At 34.5% G+C, this 24,491-nt stretch overlaps 1 protein-coding gene across 1 annotated transcript in view; it reads left to right on the top strand.

Moving 5' to 3' along the window:
• LOC148956983 (collagen alpha-1(XI) chain-like) overlaps positions 1-24,491 on the top strand; it is a 120,466-nt gene that overhangs the window by 82,944 nt on the left and 13,031 nt on the right. Inside the window, exon 2 of the mRNA XM_089088088.1 lies at positions 16,703-16,891. Within this exon, the coding sequence (XP_088944214.1) occupies positions 16,703-16,891 (189 nt within the window). The remainder of the gene's footprint in view (positions 1-16,702; positions 16,892-24,491) is intronic.

Raw genomic sequence — 24,491 nt, forward strand, 5'->3', positions numbered from 1 at the left:
TCTATGCCCTCTTGAAAGAAAAATTATTTGTACTTATGTATTATACAAACACACTCAGGAAGGGCTATTAGGTTAGTCATAATGAAAGATGCCATAACATGATGAAAATATAATACTTTAGTTTATATAATAATATAATTTGGCGTAAATATTTGCACATTAATGGTGGGGGGGGGGGTAAACCAATCTCAGAAAGGGGTTAAAACCCTAATTTGACCTAACCTTATCTCCACCCCCTTAATGTGCAAATATATAGCCTAAATTATACAAGACCAATGCATTCTGTCGCTCGTCATTTATCCTTGTGGCTATGAAATCGGTTTTCTAAGATCGTACATTCAGCAAACTTCTCGACTGTTTGGTATCATGGTTGCAGCGGTAGCTGCAACCTAGTAAAGAGCGAACCCAAGCCCATAGTGACTAAAAGCTGAAAAACTTTAAAAGGGTCCTTTTTTCTTCTTTTTTTCCAAGCCAAGCGGATTTCTAGAACATTATAGAGAGATTTTTAAGAGCTCAATCAAAAGCTATTTCTCATATGTACGTGGTTTATATAAATTCCACTATCCGCAATTGCCATATGGCACAAAAACGGCCACTTTATGCCATTTCTCAAGGGGTAGGGTTAGCGTGCAAGCAGAACATCGTAGATAGATTTTTGATAGCTCATATAAAAAATATTGCTCATATTTACGTTTATCCTATAAATTCCATCATTTGCAAGTTTCAAATGGTACTAAAAATGGCACTTTTTATGCCATGTCTGAAGTGGAAAAGCTGGGGCTAGTAGCTGCCAGAACTTTTTAGAGTGATGTGTAATGGCTGATTTGAACCTTGCTTCTCAAACTTATGGGCTTTTATCAATTCTACAATTCGTAACTAAGATACATCGCTAAGAACAACACTTTTGGTGCCTCTTCTTAAGTGGAAAATCTTGAAAGTTAAAAATGGTATAACTGTAATAATTATGACCCAAAATCCTTAACATGAGCTTTGCAAGAACACCCCCCGCAGGCTCCTCCTCCAGGCCCCCTTAATAGTCTGCGCAATGAAAGTACTACAAAAACCAATACATTAAATTAGATTATTAGAGGCGTGGTTCTCTTAGTATAGCGCTGGACTTCAAATTAGATCTTCATGCGTTTGATTCCTCCTTGGATTTTATTTTCAATCATGGTTTGTCCCTTCTTATCATTACTTTTTAGATAATCCACTCTTTTTGCAAATGTGATGCACTCATTTTCCCAAATACATCCCGGGAAGACTCATTTTAAGCTATTACTCATATCTCCGTTCTTTTTTATCAATTTTTTCCATCTATAGGTGCCATATAACACTAAAAACGGCAATTTTGGCGCCACTTCTTAAGTGGAAGAGTTTGGAAGCATAAGACGGTACCATTGCAACAATTATGTTCCAAAGCCCTTAACTTGAGGTTTATAAGAGCCCCTCACATATTCTCCCCCTCCAAACCCCCTGTGTAAGTTTCATAAAACTTTTACTCATCTCAAAAGTAAAAGATTATTGCGAAAACAAATTAACTAAAACTAAAAACTTTTCAACAAAAAATCTACCAAAAATTAAGTTTGAATGATCAACCCTTTTGAATTAAACCTTCAAACTTCACTCTGCGATGAAGCCTATGTGCTAGTTCTAAAAGCGGTAATTGAGGGGAAGGAACGTCCTTGCCCCCTTATTTTTTGTTCCTGCCTAGGTTTTGAAAAACACCTTTTTTGGTTATTTCATTGAAAAAGGCACTTTTTTCATTTGAAAAACATGGGTGGAAAAACGGAAAGTACACTTTATGAAAATTTGCTATCAAGTCAAATTTATAAAAAGTGACTAGGCATAAATACAACCTTCTAAATCCGCCCTTAAACAGCTTCATAAGTTTTCAGCTGAAACTGAGGAATGATATTAAAACTTAAAATGAACATAAATTATTCCGTATAAATAATAATAATAATAATTTTATTATAAGCCAAAAAACAGGCCATACAGAACAGTATTCTTAATCACACTCCACAAGAAAAATAACATAAATATCAAGTTTCACTCATTCATGTCAACGCTTCATTTACATATTTACATAACTGCCTGATTGTTCTTTTTACAGTCGTGTTAAGGATCCCCCGGAAATACCAGTTACCCCCCACAAAATACTATTAACAAAATAAAGAAAGTTTCATGCAATCCGTGTGAAAATTGGCCACAACCACAAAAACTAGGTTAAATCTGGGGCAAGAGTAATCCGCATTTGCATCTGGGGCCACCCTATTTCTTTCAAATACTCTTTTTCTATTTTCTTAGTGGCAGGCAATTCACTCGGATCCGAAACCAAGTCCTCAATGTCTCCCCCGGTAATGCTAGTTTAAAATAATATTCAAATCCAAATATTTCTGTGACATGGGAATAAAACTTCAATGTTTCAGATGTTTTAACTGCGTGGGTCCAATTTTGGACTTCCTGGTATTTCATTCTTTCTACAATCATCCCCAAACACGACTCACCTTGATCTGAGGGACCTAGCCCCTCATTCCAAATATATGATAATCCTAATCTATCTAAAACATTTTTTATTTGATACGGCCACGATCTTTTACGTTTCGACTGTAGCATCTCCACATAAGCTGCTTTTGCTAACCTATCTTCTGACAGACTTAGAACCTTTAGCCAGTACCGGATCATCTGTGCTAATCTACTCATTCTCAGCGAAAATATACCTAGGTCACCTTTTATAGCCTGATTGTGGGTCGTTACGTGAAGACCAATTAATCTCTTAAAGTGCTGCAGCTGAATTGATTCCAATTGTGGTGCCGGGTCATGCCCCCAAAGTTCAGCTCCGTAATGGATAGTAGGCAAAATTTTAGAATTAAAAACATATTTATGCATTTTTAGATCTTTTATACTTGAAAGCCTTGAATTACGTAAAATGGCAGCTGAAAATGCTTTCCCTCTCTTAATCATCTGTTTTACATGCTCTTTCCATCCTCCTTTTGCTGAAAGTGTTACTCCCAAACATTTAAAATTTTCGCTCTCTTTTACTTTTTCACCTTTATAATAAAATTCTACTTTTTGATCATCATTATTCACACGAATTCCTCTAAAAACCACAATCTCGGTCTTTTTAATATTCAACACTAGTTTCTTTCTATCTAAATATTCTTCTAATATACTCAATAAGATTTGGAGCTTCTCTGGTGACTTGCCTATCAACACCGCATCATCAGCAAAAAGCAACAGAGATAACGTCAGGTTCCCTAGTGACACTGTAGGGGCCCATACCTTTTTAAAATGGTCAACAATATCATTTATATACAACGTGAACAACCTAGGCGAAATACTACTACCCTATTAAACTCCTTTTCTAATTTCAAACGGTGACGATAATCCCTTCCCTAAAACTTTAACTATACCAAATGTGTTTCTATACATATCAGCTAGTATCCTAACGAAAATTCTTGGTAAGCCTACCTTTAACAGTTCTAAGCACAGGAAAATCCTATCAATACTGTCGAAGGCCTTTTCTAGATCTAAAAATGCAACGTACAACCTATTCTTCCCTTTTGCATATTTCTTTCAAGCGCCTGTAAGACTAAGACCCTATCAATAGCATTATATCCATCTCGAAATCCTGCCTGCTCCTCCTTCAAAATCCTATATTTTTCTAACCAATGAGCTAATCTAGCATCTAGTATTCTTTCTAATATTTTGCTAAGACTAGGTACTAAAGATATCGGTCGATAATAACTGTGATCCGCTGGGGCTCCCTTTTTGAATAGCGGCAAAATCAAGGATGTTTTCCACGGCGATGGCCATTCTCCGGAGTCCGGAACTGAGTTGAAGATAGCCAAGAAGATGGGCATAAATAAAAGTTGGAATTGTTTCAAGATCATTGTTGGGACTCCATCGCTACCGGGTGCTGATCCTCCTTCCATGGCGCTTATGCATTCTTCGATTTCTTCTTCCGGTGCGGGTTTTATCAGATCATAATCGTTTTCTTTCAGTGGGAAACTAGTCTCATTCTCTGTATTCGATAATTCGTCGCTGAACCAGCAGTCAAACGAATAGTCTTCATGAACCGCGTCCTTGTAGTATGTAGGCCATGTTTTCGGGTCAGGTACTTTTGGCAGAGCTATGGAGGCCTCTTATTTTATCTTTCTCCAGAAAGACCGCGTATCACTTTTTTCATAAAACTGGATCAGCTCCTCCTTACCTTTTTGAATAGCCAGTCTTTTCTACTAGTCGAAGCCTATTTTCCTCTATTTCCTCTTCCCTCAAAATCTCCATTTCATTAATCAATTCTAATTTTTTTATTCTACATTCCTCATCAAAAAATTCTATATCCTTACAACCTCCTTTATTTCTTAGCACTGTGCCTGCTATTTCATGTAAAATCACCGTGAACTCTTCTATCAATCTATCATGGTTATTTATCTTCTCTAAATCACTTAACCTTATAGCTACATCATCCTCTGAAAACGCTTCACTTAATTTAACATTTTCCTCTGTAGACCATTCCCTAGGTATCTGACGTCTAATATTTTTATTATAAATATGACTTTCACTTGAAATATCCCTCATTTTGGGAGCACTCCTTGATCTAATTTCTAAAAATACCAGTAAATGGTCCGATCCTACTAGGTTAAGCGCATCCACATTAATGTAATTCGGATCCCAGTGAATATCCACCAAAACATAACCAATTAAACTTGCTTTAGCCCCCGATACGCAGGTAAACTCACCCCGATTTCTATCCTTTCCAAATCTTCCATTTCCAATCATCAAACCCGATTCTGCGCATAGTGTCAGCAACCTTCTACCCCATTGATTTATTCTTCTTTTTTCATCCCTGCTAGCTCTGGGAATTCTCTAGACGGCTGGGACTGCTGACGGAATACCTGGAATTAACACATCTTTTAATTCAACTTCATCACTAGTATAAGCATTAAAATCACCCATTAATATCAATCATCATTTTCAAAATTAGCTCTTTTTTCATCTAATTCTTTTACCAACAAATTCCACGTATCTTCATTTCGGTACGAGCTATTTTGAGGCGGAATATAAATCGATCCTATTACAATACACAGTCCATCCCAACATTCTAATCTAATCCAAATAACATTTTCTGATTTACTTTTCAGCTTTGTATAACTTTTGAAAGACTCATCTTTTATCAACACTACAATGCCTCCAAAATAACGATTGTTAGAATCTAACTCTCGCGATACACTTTCCACATTAAAACCTCTTACTTTTGGAGTTTCACTAGGGCAATGCCAGGTTTCTATTAATGCTACAAAGTCAAAATTTGACAAATCACTTTCCACAGAACTTGTTTTTTATACCCTGTACATTCCAAGATACAAACTTAAGGGTTTGTGTATGGCCTTGTCGATGCTATTGGGCTCCGTAATCACTTGGGGGGAAAGCTAACCGGTAATAATCATTGCCTTTATGCTTACTAATACTCCTGAACTGCCAAGGCTGGTTTTTTTGTAGCTGTTTTAACAGGCGTGTGTTTTGTCTGAAAATTGAGGGCCAATTCACTTCAGTTGCACGACTTCTCAGTGGCTCCTCATTTCTTTGCCATACATTTCTAGCGGTGCGACCGTAAGTATTATCAACGGGGCTAATCTCGCTACTTTTACGACCTTTCCCTGTTCCAATTGCTTTCGGCAAGTTGCTGTTTCTTTCAACTATCGTGTTCGTGTCATTTTCATTACCAGAACAGTCCGACTGATCTGAAGGGCAATTCTGGACTGAACTCTGGTTATTTTCATTCACATTAGCGGGATTTATACCTCTGATGTCTGGGTTACTCTGTGCTGCATTAGGGGCCCTAAATGGGTGGCTTACCGTCATTTCTTTTATTTTTTGACATTCACGGTCGTATGTGTACGTTTTACCTTCAATGATAAGCCTATCGTCTTTGAGCCGCGCATTTTGGCCTTTTACTAGGGCTTGGGACAGCACTGGCTTTAAATTTTTTCTAGCCTCGCGTTGATACGTAGTGTAGTCCGGAGCAACCCCTACGCCGTTCTGTTTCAATACAAAACTTTTCCTGAGAACCGCATTTCGTATTTCCAAGTCGTGCCACTTAACTATTGCAGGGCCTGATCTCAGGGAAAGCATCCTTAATGTCCCTCCGAGAAAGCTGTAGGTTCGAGAGGCACCAGCTAAGAAACTCGCAAAGCTCATCCTTCAAACTCGACTGGGATGGACCAGTCACAGGGAAATTGTAAAACACGAGGTTATAACGCTTTATTTCTGCCTCCAATGAGTCAATTTTCAGTGTTGACTCCCTGAGTTTGTTCCTCATTTCCGCTAGATCGTTTGAAATTTCTGATTTTGTTGTATCTAGCTGTTTACTAAAACTATTCATTTTTGCCTCTATACCGGATAAGCTGTTTGAGAGCTGCGGGATCAAATCCAGTTTGAAATTTATTTCACACATAAACTGAGAAATAGCGTCGGGATCTGACGCCTCCGGAAATTGAGGTGGCTGACTCTGAGTCCCCTCCATTTCTGTTTGCGCATTCAAAATAATTAAGATTGCCTACCTTATTCTCCGCCAGCAATATTCTCCGGCAGTAGAGTTTATTCGTTGCGTCCCGCTTTAGCCCGGCACACAGCTTTGTAGCGCTCTCTTCTTCAGTTGTCAAAGAAATGAATCTTTATCCGGAGACGCTGCTATACTGGGGGGCGTGGCTAACTTCTTCCCGTCCTTGCGCACTGAATTGTGTATTAACTGTTATAAACTAATAGATGTTATCGCTCTGAATGACCGATGAATACTCTGAAATGATCAATAAAAATGATAAATAAAAATGATCATGGCAGGGTTGTTTCTACATTAAATTTGAATAAAAAACGAGCAAAGATTAATCTAAAAAAAAACAAAGTTTTTCCAAGGGAAGTAAAGAGCGAAGTTGAAACTTAAAACGGACAAAAATTATTACTTCACAGCCTGTCTAATATATATCAATAAAACTAGTACAAATAAACCAACTAATTATGTTTCCCTGTGTTTTTAGGATTTTAGAAAACTAGCGCTTTACTGAAAACACACAATAATATTGGCGTTTTGGTAGAGTAAAGACATAACAATAAATGACATTTTTTAAAGAAAAAACTATTATCAATCCCCTTTAGGATCAATCCCTTTTAAGATAAATAACAATTCATTTTAGTATTGTTGCTTTATTATTTTTTTTCTCGTTTAATTTGGTATCACTTCTGCACGATGGCTCATTTCAATGCCTAGCTGTCGTTTTTGTTTTAAAAAGGACATGTCATGATTACTTTGTAGAAAATTTCGAATTAAAGCCATCTTGCTAGCATTAGGACTATAGACTAGCTTTAGAATTTGTATCATAGCTTGAAATTCACTGTTGTATAGAGACAAATAACCATGTTTTCAGAGTTCATATTGTGTCTTATTTGATCTTCATTTCAAGCAATACTAAAGCATATTTCTTACATTTGAAGATTGTTTGTTAATCACTATTGATATTATAGCTTAAAGTACTATTGAATATTATTCCAAAATACTACCTGATAAATCAATCCAATAATCTGTATGCTGTTCATTGACTTTGCGGTTATTAAAAAAATATTTAATTTTTCGCTTATGTTTTTAAGATAATTTTCATTGTATATGGAAAGTTACTGATGTTACAACTGATTTAAGACTGAAAAGCTTTATAGATTAGTTTATTGTTGTCATGCTTCATACTTACTTTTCACTCCCAAATCAATATTCCTGTTTTTGATATTTGATTTTTGTGTTTTCAGTAAAGCGCTAGTTTTCTATAATCCTTAGAAAACTAATCCTTAATCCTTATAATCCTCCTATAATTAGGATGGCTGGCCCCATCCCCCCATTGCACTTCCTGGCTGAAGGGCCACGAAACGGAGATCAGCACCGCCGGTTTGGACGTTAAGGGTCTAGTGCCGTCATACATACTTTCTATAATCTTAGGAACACAGGGAACCATAATTAGTTGGTTTATTTGTACTAGTTTGATTGATATATATTAGATAGGCTGTGAAGCAATAATTTTTGTCCATTTTAAGTTTAAACTTCGCTATTTACTTCCTTGGAAAAACTTTGTTTTTTTAGATTAATTAGTATATAAAAGCGACCATAAAACGCACCAGTACCGAAGATTGCAACTGCATACTAAGCCCAGGGCCTCATATGGGAATTTTATTATGGGGAGGGACTCGATTTCGAAAGTCTTTCATTTGGATTTTAACCATAGACTTGAAAAAGATGGGAGTCTTTAATTGGCGCTGTCATGTTTCAGAGGAAGAGATTTAAACTCCCCCCCCCCCCACCCCCTCGAATGGTCTTGGCTGCACATGATGATTAGGGTAGCGTCAATGTTGATATTTATGAATCGTCTTCTCTTTTTAAGGGAAGTTTGTCGGTTTTTATATTTTTATCAGTTTTATTCTGCACTGAGGACGGTCAAGCGGGGGTCTTGACCGAATTTGCCTAGTTTTTCAATTTTTTCGCTGGCTATTTGTTGTCCTCGTTTTCTTCCTTTCTTCGCGATTTTATGTTTTATCAGCTTAAAGCAAATTTTCAGACAAATTCTTATAGTTTTATTATATTTTTGTGCACTTTAATTTATATGCTTGATTCAGCTAAGGCTGCTTTCAATTTCAAAAATTTGAAAAAATGAAGTATAAAGTTGTACATCAAACGTTACGCAAGAGTAGACCTACACTTAGTAAAAAATTGTGCATACACTCATTTTAAGTCAAATCATTTAAGCCAATTACGAAACAATTAGTACATATGATATATATATATATATATATATATATATATATATATATATATATATATATATATATATATATATATATATATATATATATATATATATATATATATATATATATATATATATATATATATATAAGCCAATCGAGTTTCATTTGTTTTCACTTAACCTTTGAAGTATATTTAAATATTTTAGACATTCCCAGCCCACCGCTAGATATTAGCGTGTTATATGCTTTTCTAAGATATCTAGCATAGATATATGCTTTGTTTTTAAAACCTTTAAAACAATATAAAAACCTTTTATAAGATATATGCTTTGCTAAGATATCTAGCCTATCTTATATGCTAGATATGAGCGTGTTAAAAGTGAATTTCCTAAAAAGGATAGCGTAAGTAGGGTTTTCATTCTATTCCTTTGAAATACAATTCCAACGACAGGGACACTTGGCGAGTCTATAAGCGTCAAATTTGGAGAGATTTCAAACTACAGTAAATAGGTGAATGTTCTAAAAAGCCTTTTTTTTTATTTTGGTCACGAAAAGTCTCCGATTTCTGTAGGCCTTTTATCATAGGCTCAGAAATAAGCAATTAATGCGTATAGGACCATAATGAGATGGCTAAGAGATAAACATGCCCTTCAATCCTATATCCAAATATAACAACCATTTCCCCTTGAAATTTATCCATATATTCTATATGTAAAGCTTTTCTAGGAAACAAAAGGATTCAGGGTTAGACTGTGGGTTTGTAGGTGGTGTGGTCTAGACCCTGAAAAAGCCTAAGTCAAACGTAAACTGAACCTAGGTTTTTCAAATTCTCTAATCTGGAAATTCCATGTTTTTCTTATATATTCCGCAGGAAGACTGAATTTTGCACAAAATGTAATATTCATTTCTTAGTAATCTCATTAGGCCTATGGTCATTCATTCCAAGTTCATTAAGTCAGCTACATGTTTACAACCCAAACGCTCATTTTGCGAAGATGAGGAAACTAAAAACCAAAGCTGAGAAGACGTGAATAAGAACATCCAATTCATTACTTAATTGTGCTATTAATCTTGCTCACAAGTGCGCTCACAGGTGCGCAATAGCAACCTCATCTTCGCTCATTTTGCGAAGATGAGGAAACTAAAAACCAAAGCTGAGAAGACGTGAATAAGAACATCCAATTCATTACTTAATTGTGCTATTAATCTTGCTCACAGGTGCGCTCACAGGTGCGCAATAGCAACCTCATCTTCGCTCATTTTGCGAAGATGAGGAAACTAAAAACCAAAGCTGAGAATACGTGAATAAGAACATCCAATTCATTACTTAATTGTGCTATTAATCTTGCTCACAGGTGCGCTCACAGGTGCGCAATAGCAACCTCATCTTCGCTCATTTTGCGAAGATGAGGAAACTAAAAACCAAAGCTGAGAAGACGTGAATAATAACATCCAATTCATTACTTAATTGTGCTATTAATCTTGCTCACAGGTGCGCTCACAGGTGCGCAATAGCAACCTCATCTTCGCTCATTTTGCGAAGATGAGGAAACTAAAAACCAAAGCTGAGAAGACGTGAATAAGAACATCCAATTCATTACTTAATGGTGCTATTAATCTTGCTCACAAGTGCGCTCACAGGTGCGCAATAGCAACCTCATCTTCGCTCATTTTGCGAAGATGAGGAAACTAAAAACCAAAGCTGAGAAGACGTGAATAAGAACATCCAATTCATTACTTAATTGTGCTATTAATCTTGCTCACAGGTGCGCTCACAGGTGCGCAATAGCAACCTCATCTTCGCTCATTTTGCGAAGATGAGGAAACTAAAAACCAAAGCTGAGAATACGTGAATAAGAACATCCAATTCATTACTTAATTGTGCTATTAATCTTGCTCACAGGTGCGCTCACAGGTGCGCAATAGCAACCTCATCTTCGCTCATTTTGCGAAGATGAGGAAACTAAAAACCAAAGCTGAGAAGACGTGAATAAGAACATCCAATTCATTACTTAATGGTGCTATTAATCTTGCTCACAGGTGTGCATTTTTTCCTATTGCTATTGTGAGTTTTCATCCTGAATTTTTTGTCAGTAAAGGTACAGATTATCTACCCCAAGTCAAAACAACATTTTTTTTACTGTAAATTATTCAGCCGACAAGGCTGTAAGGTTGCACAGAAACTGTCCAGTAAAAGCAAGAAATAAACAAATGACATCTTACTTTACATCTTGGTTCGATTATCATGGCCTCTGCATCCCTACACTGCAGAGCTAGCTACTCTGCGCATTTACTTTTTTGTTTGCTACACCTTAAGCGGGGCTCCCAAGGCGTCAATAAAGTTAATAAAGTATTCCGCAAAGTTACATACCGTAAAGTTCGTTGCGCTCACGCATGAATTTTACCTTCCAGACTTTATGGAAATTTTTTGAAGCAATTAATTTGAATTATTCACAGGTTCATTCTTGAATATATCTGACATTATTTTTTGATAACTTTTTCAATTTAATAAGATTTACTAAAGAAGGCTCACAGATAAAAATTAGGGCCCAATTCTTGATACATTACTTCACTTATTTCCTTGAATGCATTTTCAACACAAATTTTGTCCTTATGTTCCCCTTGTGAGGAACTGTATATTAAAGGTTTATTTCTCACTAGTGAAGCAAGCAAGTCTTCTGCTTTAATTTTGCACATATTAACGTTTCACAGATTAAAGAAAACAGTTCAAGACTGGCTATCTGATTAGTCTCTTTTAGCTGAATGGAAAATTTCTACAAATCTTCTCCTATTGGCTAATCTTTCCGGACTGTATTGAAAAAGTTAAATAAAGTTTAACTTCTTTCCGAAAACCATAAAGTCAATGAAGTTATAAGAGGAAAACGGTTTATTAACTTTATGAACAGCTTTATTAACTTAATTGACGCCGTGGGAGCCCCGCTTTACTGTTTCATGGTTCAGTTAAATAACCTTTGTTCACTTTTGGTCCAGTGATAAAATGATGCAGCCTGGAGAAAATTCCCAGCATCTCTGCAATCTCTTTCCGTGGTGCCTAGATACTGGAAAAAAAGAGATAGGGCTGATATCTTGCAGATCTCTTCGTTTTTTCGCAGTAAAGAATTGATTAGGCTAGCTAGAAAGGGGAAAATTACTCTGCAAAACATAACTCTGTCTGTTAATTTAGTTTTGGGGTCAAGATTCTTTACACAAAGGAAAACAGCAGTTTAGTTCCTATATATATATATATATATATATATATATATATATATATATATATATATATATATATATATATATATATATATATATATATATATATATATATATATATATATATATATATATATATATATATATATATATATATATATATATATATATATATATATATATATATATATATATATATATATATATATATATATATATATATATATATATATATATATATATATATATATATATATATATATATATATATATATATATATATATATATATATATATATATATATATATATATATATATATATATATATATAAAAAAAAAAAAAAAAAAAAAAAAAAAATATATATATATATATATATATATATATATATATATATATATATATATATATATTTAGCCATGTCATTATGGTCCTATATTCCAAATTAATTGCTTATTTCTGCACCTATGATAAAAGGCCTACAGAAATCGGAGACTTTTCGTGACCAAAATAAAAAAAAAACCTGTTCAAAGGCTCCCTCTTTACATCCTCCCAGGAAGCTCCCATCCTTAAATCTTCCTTTACCTCCTCCCACCAAAACCGGGGACGACCTGTTTTCCGTTTAGCCCTGGGCAGATCGGCAAAAGCTTGGCTCGCTTAGTAAATAAAAATGTGTTTCCATTCTGAGTACACACATACCAAACACTTGGTCTATAACCAGAGAACTGAGAACTGAATATGAACTGAGAACTGAAAACTGAGAAACTATAACCAGAGAACTGAATAAAAATAGATCTTTTTTTTTCTCATATATCTAGAACAATATTTTTCAGCATTTAGCTTTAAAGCACTCGAGGAATGATTGATGATTTCATTACGCAATATCGTTTTACAAAGAAAAAAAAACATTTCAAGAAAAATTGAGAGGTAGAAAAAAATAACTTAACATTTTAGGCCAAAGGAAACAAACCCCCTCGCATTTGAGATTCCAGAAAAGCTAAAAGAAAGTCAACGTGGGTAGAAATGAAGATTTCTTCATTTCTACCCACGTTTTCTTCATTTCTTCGTCAGAAATGATGAAGAAAAGAAGAGTCTAAGCGCTTTGAAGGTAATTCTTATTCCTTGTTCCCTTCCCTAAGAAGAGTTGGAATGATGCTTTTGTTTTTAAATATAGAAATTTGAACTGGTAAATACATCGAAAACTGACACCCGAACAGTTGTTATAAAATGTAATTAAAAAAACATTTTTCTGATAGAAGTAAACAGCGAAGATAAAACCCAAAACGCTTCGCAGCTCATGCGGAAGGTTTCTCCAGCAAAAGATCCAGCAAGGTGTTTCGATAGGAAAGAGAAAAAATATACTTACCATTTCAATCTCTGTAATGCTAACAATATCTTTATTTGCCATTTCTTAATTGATAAATTTAACGCTAGTTTAGACATATATTTGGGAAAACTTTTAAAGTGCCGACAACTAAACAAACCACCGCGAACAACCGCACCCGGCAAAAAGTATTCAACTATTTGATTCAAAATTTTCTAACTTCTCGTTCAAAATTTTGAACCTCGCTTGCTTTGACGAGCGAGGGGTTACTTACTCTCTTTGAAAAGGTGTATAGCGGCGGTATAATTCATTCTGTATAGCGGCTGTATCATTAATTATAAGCATTCTACTAAAGTAGTCAAGGAAGCTTGAATAACATGTTCCTCTATGGAAACTGATTTTCTAGTATTGAGGCTCGAAGATTGTTAGTTCCCCCTCCCCGTCTTCAAATTTGTCCAAAATTCTTTTTAATTCCAATTTGACAAGCCAGCAAAACAAATTCATCAACTGGTTCTAAATAAGTACGACTATACACAAGCAAGAGCACCGGCATCAATGGGAAACGTTGTGAGTGGGCCGCTGTGTCAATGCTAGCTATTAAAGTGGATTTACTCATTGCCTTATCCGTTTGTACTAATACTGGATGGATAGCTATAGGGGTTTTATTCCTTCTTAAGCATATATGACAGTTTGCGCACTCTGCCTTTATTCATTTTTTTTAAAAATGTGACTATATTTTTAATCTCTCGAAGCTCTTTGCCCAGAACTATGTAATCCTTACATAGCTTGAGGTTGTGTGGATTCAGTTTGTGGTGTTAAATCATGCCGAAGTTTACCTGGCCGCTCTTGGGGATGTTATTAGAGAATTTGATAGTATTTCGTCAAAAGTTATACATAGTATTTCAATGAGTCCTAGTAACTATGGCTTTTTTTTAATGCAAAGAAAGTCCCACCTCCTCTCCTCTCAGTGACATAAAAATCTTTTTCACTTAATTTCAAACTTTAAAGTCACCTACACTAATTTAAAAACAACTTTTATTTTTTGATTTTTGGATTTGGGTAGCCAAACACTATTGACGAAGACAAGATATACTACAAAAAATTCAAAACCACAAAAAAATACCATTCCCGGTTTTGCAGGGTGCCCTTCCACCATAGGGCACCCCTTTCACCGTGGAAATACATTAATAAGACACAAATATTTTTCATAAGACCTTGTTCTCAATCAATTATACTTTATACATCTATACATCAGTAACTATGGCTTCACCCTTAGCCCTGAACTTTTTCCCAGTGCATATTTCGCGCTTAGTTTAGTTCCTGAACTTCCTACTAGCGTATCCTTTGCATCTAGTTAGGCTGTACTTGAAATGTTTTCCTGAAATTTAGTCGAAGTCCCTTTCTATTGCATTCTTACTGTAGGTATGTGTAGTGCTGCTACACCCTTCTCTAGTCTTTCGATGTTTTTCTTCCATTGGGTTTTCTTAGTCTACCTACTCGGTGGACCATCTTAAACAAAAGAGCAGGGATGCTGCCGAAGATTGTTCTTTTCGGCCAACCATCTAGGGCTAAACGGAAAGCAGGTCGTCCCCGTCTGGGGTGGGAGGACGTCATAAAGAAAGATTTAAAGGAAATGGGAACTTCGTGGGCGGGTGTAAAAAGGGAGGCTTTGAATAGATTGGGGTGGAGGAGGATCGTGCGTAGCTGTGTTGGCCTCAGGCGGCTTGGTGCTGTGGTGAGTTATTAGTAGTAGCAGTAGTAGTAAAGCTTTGTTATATTCAATTTAAAAAGATTAAACAGAAACATACTAGCTACTGCATAAACTTCTAATATTTTCCTATGCTCAAAAAAAAAAAAAAAATGGCTCACACTTACTTTTGTTTATGTGGATCCTAAAGGTTTTCCGTTTCACTGTTTTATCACTTGGGTTCGGATTGTTTATTGCTCATTATTCAAGTCTCAATGTTCAATTGTTAAGTTTGATGGAAGTATCTTGATTTAACCATGGATTTGTGGTTTCGTTGACAGTAGGAGCTCGAGGAGGAATGTTTTTTTTTTCTTTTCAGAAAATATGTAAAATATCGGTAATTTGAGGGAGAAATTTTCGGTAGATTGTTATTGGAATCTGGAAGAACTTTATTTGGATCTGTTTTTCATTTTATATTGTGTTTTTGTCGGAGTTTGAGTGATTTGCGAACGAATTACTTCATTTTCAAAATTCAGCGAACAAATAGAAAAGAGGATCCTGGAAAGATTCTGTAGATAAGTTTACGTCAAAATTGACCTGGTTTATAGGGGAACTTTGGAAGAACTTATGAGCTCAAAAGTTAAGAAATATACCTAGTTTTGAGACTGCATGTAGTTGCATTGCTTCCGTATTTCAAAAGTTGTTTTTACTTAAGATATTTTGTTTCATCAGCCCTTAATTTTTTCCCACCCTTTCGGGCTCCGCATAGCACTCTGGTAGATTCAGGAGAGTGACTGAAAAGTCCAGATGAATTCCATGGACCAGGTCCTTAACCATTGAGTTTGATTTGTGCAAATAAACCCTTTTTAATGCCATCTCCAGTCAGTTATTGACGAGCGATAAAATAAGCGGAAAAAGCAAATTTAAGCTGAAAGTAAAGCTAAAGCTGAAAAAGCGAGCAGCTAGTAATCAAATTATAACTATTATATCTACAACAAATTATGTCTACACAATTTAACAGTAAGAAGCCAAGGTTTATGAGGCCTTAATTTTTTTCAACTTAAAGTAAGGAGCAAAATTAAAGCTTAAAACGAACAGAAATTACTCCGCATATACCTCCTCCTCGCTCCTTACTTTCAGTTAAAAAACCTTGTTTTTTTTAGTTAATTAACTTACTAGAAACTGGACGATGACATGTCACGAGAAACAGGAATATTGCTATATTTATAAAGTTAATGCAATAGATGTATATCTGTAAGATTATAAAATGCACATCTAAGCCAATGAGCCGATCATTATGAGCCTTGGAATATATTATAAAAAAATGATGAATAACACTGGCACATTATTTTTTGCAGCATTTATGATTGAGGGTATACCACCAAAACTACGACTTACGTTGAGTCTTAAATCGCGCGGAATTAATGCTAATATTAGCATTAATTCGTTATTTAAAGATATGTGTTTAAGAAAGAAGTTCACAACTGCATGTAGTCCTCATGAACTTTGCCAAGCTGCCTTCTGTGTGGCTAGAACTTCCACATATCTAATTTTATGTGGGTTGTACTGAAGTGTTTCTTATGATGGTTGTTTAGTGGATTGCCATGTTTTGTTTTGGTTTTAACTGAATATATTTTTGTGTTGGTTGAATTTTGGTGAAAACCTGAAAAATAAATTCTATTTTTTTAATTATAGGCACTTCCAACATCTTAGAAATTGTGGGCATCAGCAACATTCCCTTAGGCGTTTCGAATGTCACGGGTTTTTGTGATCAACGAGCTGTGGCCATTGATGATGGCGTTACTGTATATGGACAAGCAGATTTAGCCTACAAGGTCACCAGACGAGCTGTATTGTCTACTACAACAGCACAAGTGTTTCCCAGTAAGTATAAAGTTGATTAATCCACTCTTAATTGACCCACTTGTCCACCAAAGAATCAACACTTCTTCCATGTGGGAATGTAGGATTTTATATTAAAATAGAGTTGGTTACAGAAGTACTCCATAGAAGAGCATCACTCTTGTCTCTCAATTTTGAGAGACAAAATAAAAAAATACTTCTCTCATATTTTTTTTGGTAGTATTGTTTATAATGAGAAAAAAACGTACTAAGCGATTACAAATTATTTTCACTAAATCCCAAATGACGCTCTTTCTTTTAAAAGTTTAAGAGTATTTGATACCTTAAACATCATTTTGTGAGCCCCAACGTCGGCTGACTATCTCAAAGATAAAGGGTCCATTAACGGATTCTCCCAGGGGACTAGTTATCATTGAAACCTTTTGAGAATTTGTGTTTTGACTACGAAATTTCCCTGAAAATACAAAATATTTTCAGCTTCATTTAATCGAAAAAAGTAAATGCTTTCTAATGATAGAAGTTTCACTAAATTTGAAACCCTTTATATCTGATACAAAACAAGAAAAGTTACAAGGTTTTCCTGAGTTTTCAGAGAAAGTAGAAGTCGACTTATAGTTTTCTGCGATGCAGTTGGATCACTTATTCAAGATCTGCAAGTCATGGCAAGTCTACCCAATTAATTCTAAATCATTTGGCCACATAAAATAATCCCCTTAAGAAATGATGCTCCTATTCCAGTTCTTGGTAATTTGTATTCATTTCAAGTTTGACATGATCATTCATTTTAAGTTCTGTTAACACTACTGATGATAATCTAGCCTTTCTTCATCAGCCCATATGCGGATCAAAGAATTTGAAAAGTTCTATTATCTTAATTAGAATAATTAAATTCTTATTATAATTGACCTTAGTTTTTTAATTAATTAATATTTATTTGCTTCTTTTTAAACATAAAAATGGCTGAAACTAATTTTAATATGCGCTTTAAAGATTGACTTCAGAAAAAGAATTCTATTTAAAAATGAGTTGAGTTATGATAAAAAAGAAACAAAAAACTTTTCATTTTCTTTTCTCTGTTGTGTTGTTGCTACTATGCAGGGTACCACTGGCCAACACTTTTCTTTGTTTTGTTTTTTTTTGTTGGGGATGATGGTTTATTTAATTATTTGCTGGTTGTTTTCTATGGCTGCTTTCTTTCAACAAAGCTTAACATAATGCATGCCTTATAACTTGATGAAGAGTTTCTTCAAATGGCTATCACAAGAGTATGACGGTTTTGTAAATTAATTGAATCAAATCCTAACTGAGAGTCAGATACATCAATCATGGCTTGTTTTTATTTCATCATAATTACTTTGAGAACAATGCTTTGCAAGATAATTTGAGGGAAAAGCCAAGATAGTATTTCTGCTTTTCGAAATAAATTATTTCCTAATTTAATATAGATAGATAGATAGATAGATTTATTTTCTAATATCAGTAAAATTATTACATAACAATATACAAATCCCCACAGAGGCTCCATGGCCTGTAGGAGGGGGATTATGAAAATATCAAATAAACATTAAACATTTAAGCGCTTAAGATTTAAACAATATAAACATAACATTAATATTTAAACATATAAACTTAAGCTTTTAAACTTTTAACATGTGAAGCCTTTGCTTCATAAAAAAAAGGAGAGTTCACTAAATAAGCTTTATCAAGCTACAGTAAATCACAACATCTAAAATAAAAAAAAAATAAAAAAAAACAAAAAAAAAACAATCAAATGAAAAAAAACTATTGGCAGCAGGCAAAAGTAAAGAAAATTAATCACATGAAAACAAATATATTTTTACTAGTCTTTTGAAGGTGCCAAACGAGTGGCATTCTCGAGCCGAATCGGGAAGGGTGTTCCATGTCAAATGACACGCAACAAGAGGATTAAAATCGGATCTTATTGTTGGTGTATGGGGAATTTGGATATTTAAAGAACTACGGAGTTGATAATTTGACCGATCAGAAACAAAAGAAGACGTAAACCTAAGGGACCTAGGAATATCACCATGGAGCTGAAGAAAAGCGAAAGACACACAGGAAAGAATATAAAGTTTTTAATATCAAGTAACGGTTTAGTTGCCGAACGATTTACATCCTGGATAAGATTTATAGATTTATCATAAGTATTCGAAAGCGGTTGGAGAAAAGAAGGGAAAGTAGACATCCATATGAGTAAAAAATAGGAAACATAAGAATGAATTAAGCTATGAAATAGGATTCTTAGAATTGGTCCTGGAAAGATATGTTTTAGTTTTCTTAGAATACCGAGGTTTCTGCATATCTTCATTTTAATCAAATCAATATGGTGTTTAAAAGATAAATTTTCATCTAGGAGGATACCTAGGAAACGGACATGGCCATCCTTTGGTCTACTAATAAAGCCTTTGGATATATGACTTTCAGATAATTGAGGACAAGCCTGGGATATACGGGAAAAAACTAAAAAACTAGTTGTAGAAACATTTAAGGCAAGAGAGTTAGCATCAAACCCAATTGAAACTCTCTCAAAGAGGTCCACTAACTTTGTACGAACCTCATCCTCTGTTCTCCCAGAAGTAATAAGGGTGGTATCATCGGAAAAAATAACAAGAGAATCTGAGGTATACAAAATATATTTATGGGTAAGGGAGACTGTTGGATGACATAGACGACAGCAATAAAGAGGATTTTTATTTCTAACTGCAAAAATTAGGTCATTTATATAAATTAAAAACAGTGTCGGCCCTAAAACTGACCCTTGAGAGACCCCCTGGTCAACACTTGATGGTGAGCGAAAAAGCGGATCAACAGAAATTATTCTTCCAGACAAGAAAGACTTGAACCAATAAAACGCACTACCTCTTACGCCAAAATGAGAAAGTTTAAATAGAGAAACACTGTGGGTTAAAGAATCAAAGGCTTTACGAACATCCAGAAACAAAGCAGCAGGAATCAAATGGGAGTCTATGGCAGAGTGAAGATAATTCACTAAAACTGCACAGGCATGCTCAGTCGAAAGATTTGCTCAGAACTTGATTTCGTATTCTTCTAAGTATTGAATCAATCAATTTAAAGCACTTGCAGAAAGTTTGATAATGTAGACCTAAAATTCTTTTGAGGCTTTAGCTACCCCACTCCCCATTTAAGAATCTGTTGATCCATATCCTAACGGGTGGTTAGGAGTATTTGGTTTAGTTTTATTAGATAAATCGTCTACAGTTACAGCTCATTTTTATGAACCGTATGCATGCATAGAAGCAAATGGTATACTGCACGTCAGTTTAGCCTCTAATTCAAGGGCCTTTGGGTACATCCCCTTTGATGAAGTGTGCTCTAAGGCACAAGGACCTACTTGTTTGAAACGATCATCCCAGAGTGGAGAAGGGGGGGACTCATGTACGGCCTTCCTTCTCCGAACACTTTAGGGATTATATATTCTGTAACTGCTTATCTTACATTTTTCTTGCAAAATAGATTGTATTGCATAATTTTGTCAAGATCGTTAAACTTTTTGGGGCTGCTTAGACCCTCTCCCTAAGATAATGCAAATTTGTATTTGTGATAATTTGTATGAATAACTTTAAATTTATTAGAGTTTTTGTGTTTTAAATCTGTATATAAAATAAATCTAATCGCTGCCTTTATTGTAGTGAAGACTTAGGTTCAGAGTTAAAGGTTTATATAGACAGGCGTCGCGCTTTTCTAAATCATATATTCGAAATTTGAAATTCAAATTAACTTAATTTGGTTACAATCCTACCTTCTTATTATTTTCTTGTCTCATTTGTATGGTGTTCATGATGATAAATGATGAGTAAAAAACAGTCCCTGTAAAAAGTAATGGAGAAACTTGAAATCGAAATATAGAAAAAATACATAAAATTTTATGTTTTGAAATATCCCTCAAAAGTTTATCCCTTAAAATACAGCTTTTAGATATTTTTGTAAGAACTGGCTCTTTCATTTTTTCATTCGGTAGCAATTTGGCCTCTTTGGAGCAAAAAGGTAGTTTAGTGTCATAAAATTGCAGAAAACGCTAGTTTGCTCTGTCACAATCTTGTTGGTTACTTAAACAGGACATTAGAACTTTTAATTTCTGTTCGTATGAGCTTATTCCCGAGAGAGAAAAAAGTAAGACATAAAAAAAAATTAGACCCTCTCCCTAAGATAATGCAAATTTTTTATTTTTTTATCATGAGCCACGGCCCTATATAAAGTGGAGGCATCTAGCTTTTTACGCTCAACCAACGGCACACGACGGACGTTACTATTAAACGCCTGGATTTCATCTATGACGGCCCAATTCTTCTTTATATAACGGTGATTCCTATCTCTGCAGTCGCAGTCGCAGATAAAGCAGCAGTACTTAGCGTGCCCTCTCTGCATTCCAATGAAAATAGTGATTACTTATCAAGCCACCACAGACATTCGAATTGTTAATCGCAATGTTAAAAGTTTCCAAGAGGTAGTGACATAATTTCGTATGTCTCTTTTGGATGAACAGAATATTACTGACGCACACATGTTCCCATTTCATACCAATACAGCTTTAAAACTTGCATTGAAGCATTCAATAGACAGTCGCCATGCCATGCTTCAATGCTGTGTTCTACCCCGAGGCTTGACATAAGACCGAGGATGTCCTTGCAGTAACACATATTGTCACTCATTTCAACGAGCTATACAAGTTCTTTTTGTCTTGTACCAGGTTACATTTTTACAGGTATGAACTTAGCGGTTGAGCTAGGCCTTTTGTTAGTGTTACACAAGAATCATCATCATTAATCAAATTTTCATCTTCACCAGCTTCTTAACAGATTCTGACTTGTTTCTAGAAGATGGAGAACATTTCTCTTGCGTTTTTCCATTGATTGTGTGGATGGTGTTGGTATAGGGAAAGTGACGGGATCTTGTGTAATTGGCTTTGAAATAGAGCAGATACTTCAAAGATGCACGAGTTTCGTGTGATAAAGCAGCGAAATGTATTAAACAGAAATAACAGACCATGGTGTCAAAGAGACACCACGCATACGCATGTCAAAGAGATGAAATGTGCTGGCCACGACATACCACTGTCTTATCTTCAAATCAACGTATAACACATGGGCTCTCCTCAAAATAGCTATAAATATCTTCCGATGGGCTTTCTTTATGAGATAGCCACTCACATAGCAAAACAAATCTAGTGAACTATTGTAACCTCTAGATGCTATTGTTTTCACTGAAAAAAAGGAAGAAAGTGGAAAAGAATAATCTTACAAATCATAAAATTTACGTACTGTTGCTATAATTTCTATACCGCAATTGGCGTGGGTAAAAAAAAAGAGCCCAGAAGTGGCAGGAGGCGTTCTCATTTTATTAACGGAAGAAGGAAGTTATGCATCACCAGTCTCAAAGCCCTCAGACATAAAACTATTCTCTGCTAATACATATTCACGGTAGGAAGCCATCGAACGTGAACGGGAAGGTGAACTTAATATTGAAGAGGGGAAAAGTTTAAAAATAGAAAACTCTTATAATTTATAAAGCAAAAATTTTCTAGACACATTGTACCTCATGTTTCATTGGGATATTAAAATCCTTATGGCCCTTGAACTGTACCCACGATTGATGGGAAAATTCAGAATTTCGTTAAAATAAATAAACATGGAAAAAAATCCAACGAAAAGGGAGTAAAAATATGTTTTTTTGATATCTTGAAAACCTGACGTGACAGAACAAAAGAGTTTTCAGATTTGTAATTAGACTAAAAAAAACGGCATTAGAAAAAGTGAACATCCTGCCAGATATCTGTATCTTCTTATTGTGTGATCTGAGTCTATTAAAAAGAGCCTAACTATGTAATTTTTTTATCATCTCTTAGCATTTTATTACTGAAAAAGATTTGTTAAAAAAGAAAATATTTGGAGGGAAATGGAATGTTTCTGCTTGTTTCTACAAAAAAATTTTCTTTTTTCTGGCTCTCTATCATTCCTCTTTCTGCTCCATTTTTCGGCCATTTTGCTTCCACCATTTCTTATTCACTTGCCAATTACTGTTCGAATTCCCTCTGGTAATAACTGTATATAAAATTACTTCGCAAACATTGTTTTTGAAATTCTTTTTTTTAATACAAGAAAATTAATACAAGAAGATTTTACTCTTACTTTTCTGCGACTGAAGAACAATAAGCAGTAAAAAAACAAGGGCAATACCTAGTATCATCATACCTTCCCACAGACTGTTACGTAGATATTCTCCATTCAAGGAACTGATGAGCTGATATTTTTTTTTTCATAGCCTATTAGAATACCCGAAATGTAAAATAATTCATTTCAACATTTTTTTTTAATTCGGGTTCAAATTTTTGGCCTAAATTTTTTTGAAATATCATATTTTCATATAATTCTATTTTTTAATACAATTAAAAATTTAGCATAAAATTCCTTCTCCACTCTCGCTGAAATGAGGCTCTTAGGATAAATTGCAATACTCCTATTTCGCGTGCTTTTTCAAATGTCATCATTGGTGCTAGGTTTTCTATTCCAAATCTATTCAACCGTCATTACAGAATAATTAAACTAAAGAGCAGTTAAGTGTCTCGAAAATGCTCCTTTAAATCAAAGTTTTTTATTTTAAGCCCTGAATAGTCTTGCCTTTGTAATTTCTTTCGTTTTAATCATTTCTTCATGCTTTCTCTGTGCCTAAAAGCCCGAGGGATCTACTGACTTATTTCTACTGCTATTTAGGCTAGTTAATTATTGATTTTGTATGCTTATTCATTATTTCTAATCACTTATTGTGTTTACTCGTCCTCGTATTTAAATATAGCCTTTACTTAATATAAATTTTTAAAAAAAAAAAAAAATCTGAGAAAGGTTTTTTTTTTTAAAAAAAAGCAGTCTCATTAAAACCAAAGCCAGGCACACACAAAGGCCAATAATAGTTTAAAGTTACAACGACAAGAAATTACTTTGAAAAAATAAAATCCAGAACGTACAGAAATCAGAATAAATAATCCCATCAATCATAAAGATAGCCGATACTGATACGAATAAAAAAATTGATCCTAAAACGACCAGAAACTGAAATAAAAAATGAAGGCCAACTAATAACAAGTAGAAAGTGCCCCCTCGAAAAATAATAAATTAACATAATTAATTATGGTAACATAATTAAACATAAATAAAGTATGGTTACATCCCAAACCGAACCCTTTAGCCTTCTAAAAGCTATTTTATCAAATAGATGTTTTTGACTACATGCTGTTTTAACAGCGTGGTATACTTTCTCGGAACATAAACAAAAATTAGAATATAATATTAATTCCTGGAATTCTTACCCATTCGACATAATGTTTAACAGAAAGTTTTAATCTTTCAGTTTATAACCGTAAGAATTTTTTTAATATAATTGGTTTGATCAAGGTGCAAATGAAACAGTGGGTAAGAATTCCGGGAGTTCTTGCCCATTCGAAATTATGTTTAACAGAGAGTTTTAATCTTTCAGTTTTAAAATTGTAAAAATTATTTTTTTAAATATTATTGGTTTCAGTAAAATGCAAATGACATAATAACCTTTTAAAAGCGTAGGTTTGTAAGGGAGGGGGGAGGTATTAATG

Source organism: Artemia sp. Qi Xiang Cuo, chromosome 1, assembly GCF_049724085.1.
Source record: "Artemia sp. Qi Xiang Cuo chromosome 1, ASM4972408v1, whole genome shotgun sequence".
In the NCBI taxonomy this organism is placed as follows: domain Eukaryota; kingdom Metazoa; phylum Arthropoda; class Branchiopoda; order Anostraca; family Artemiidae; genus Artemia; species Artemia sp. Qi Xiang Cuo.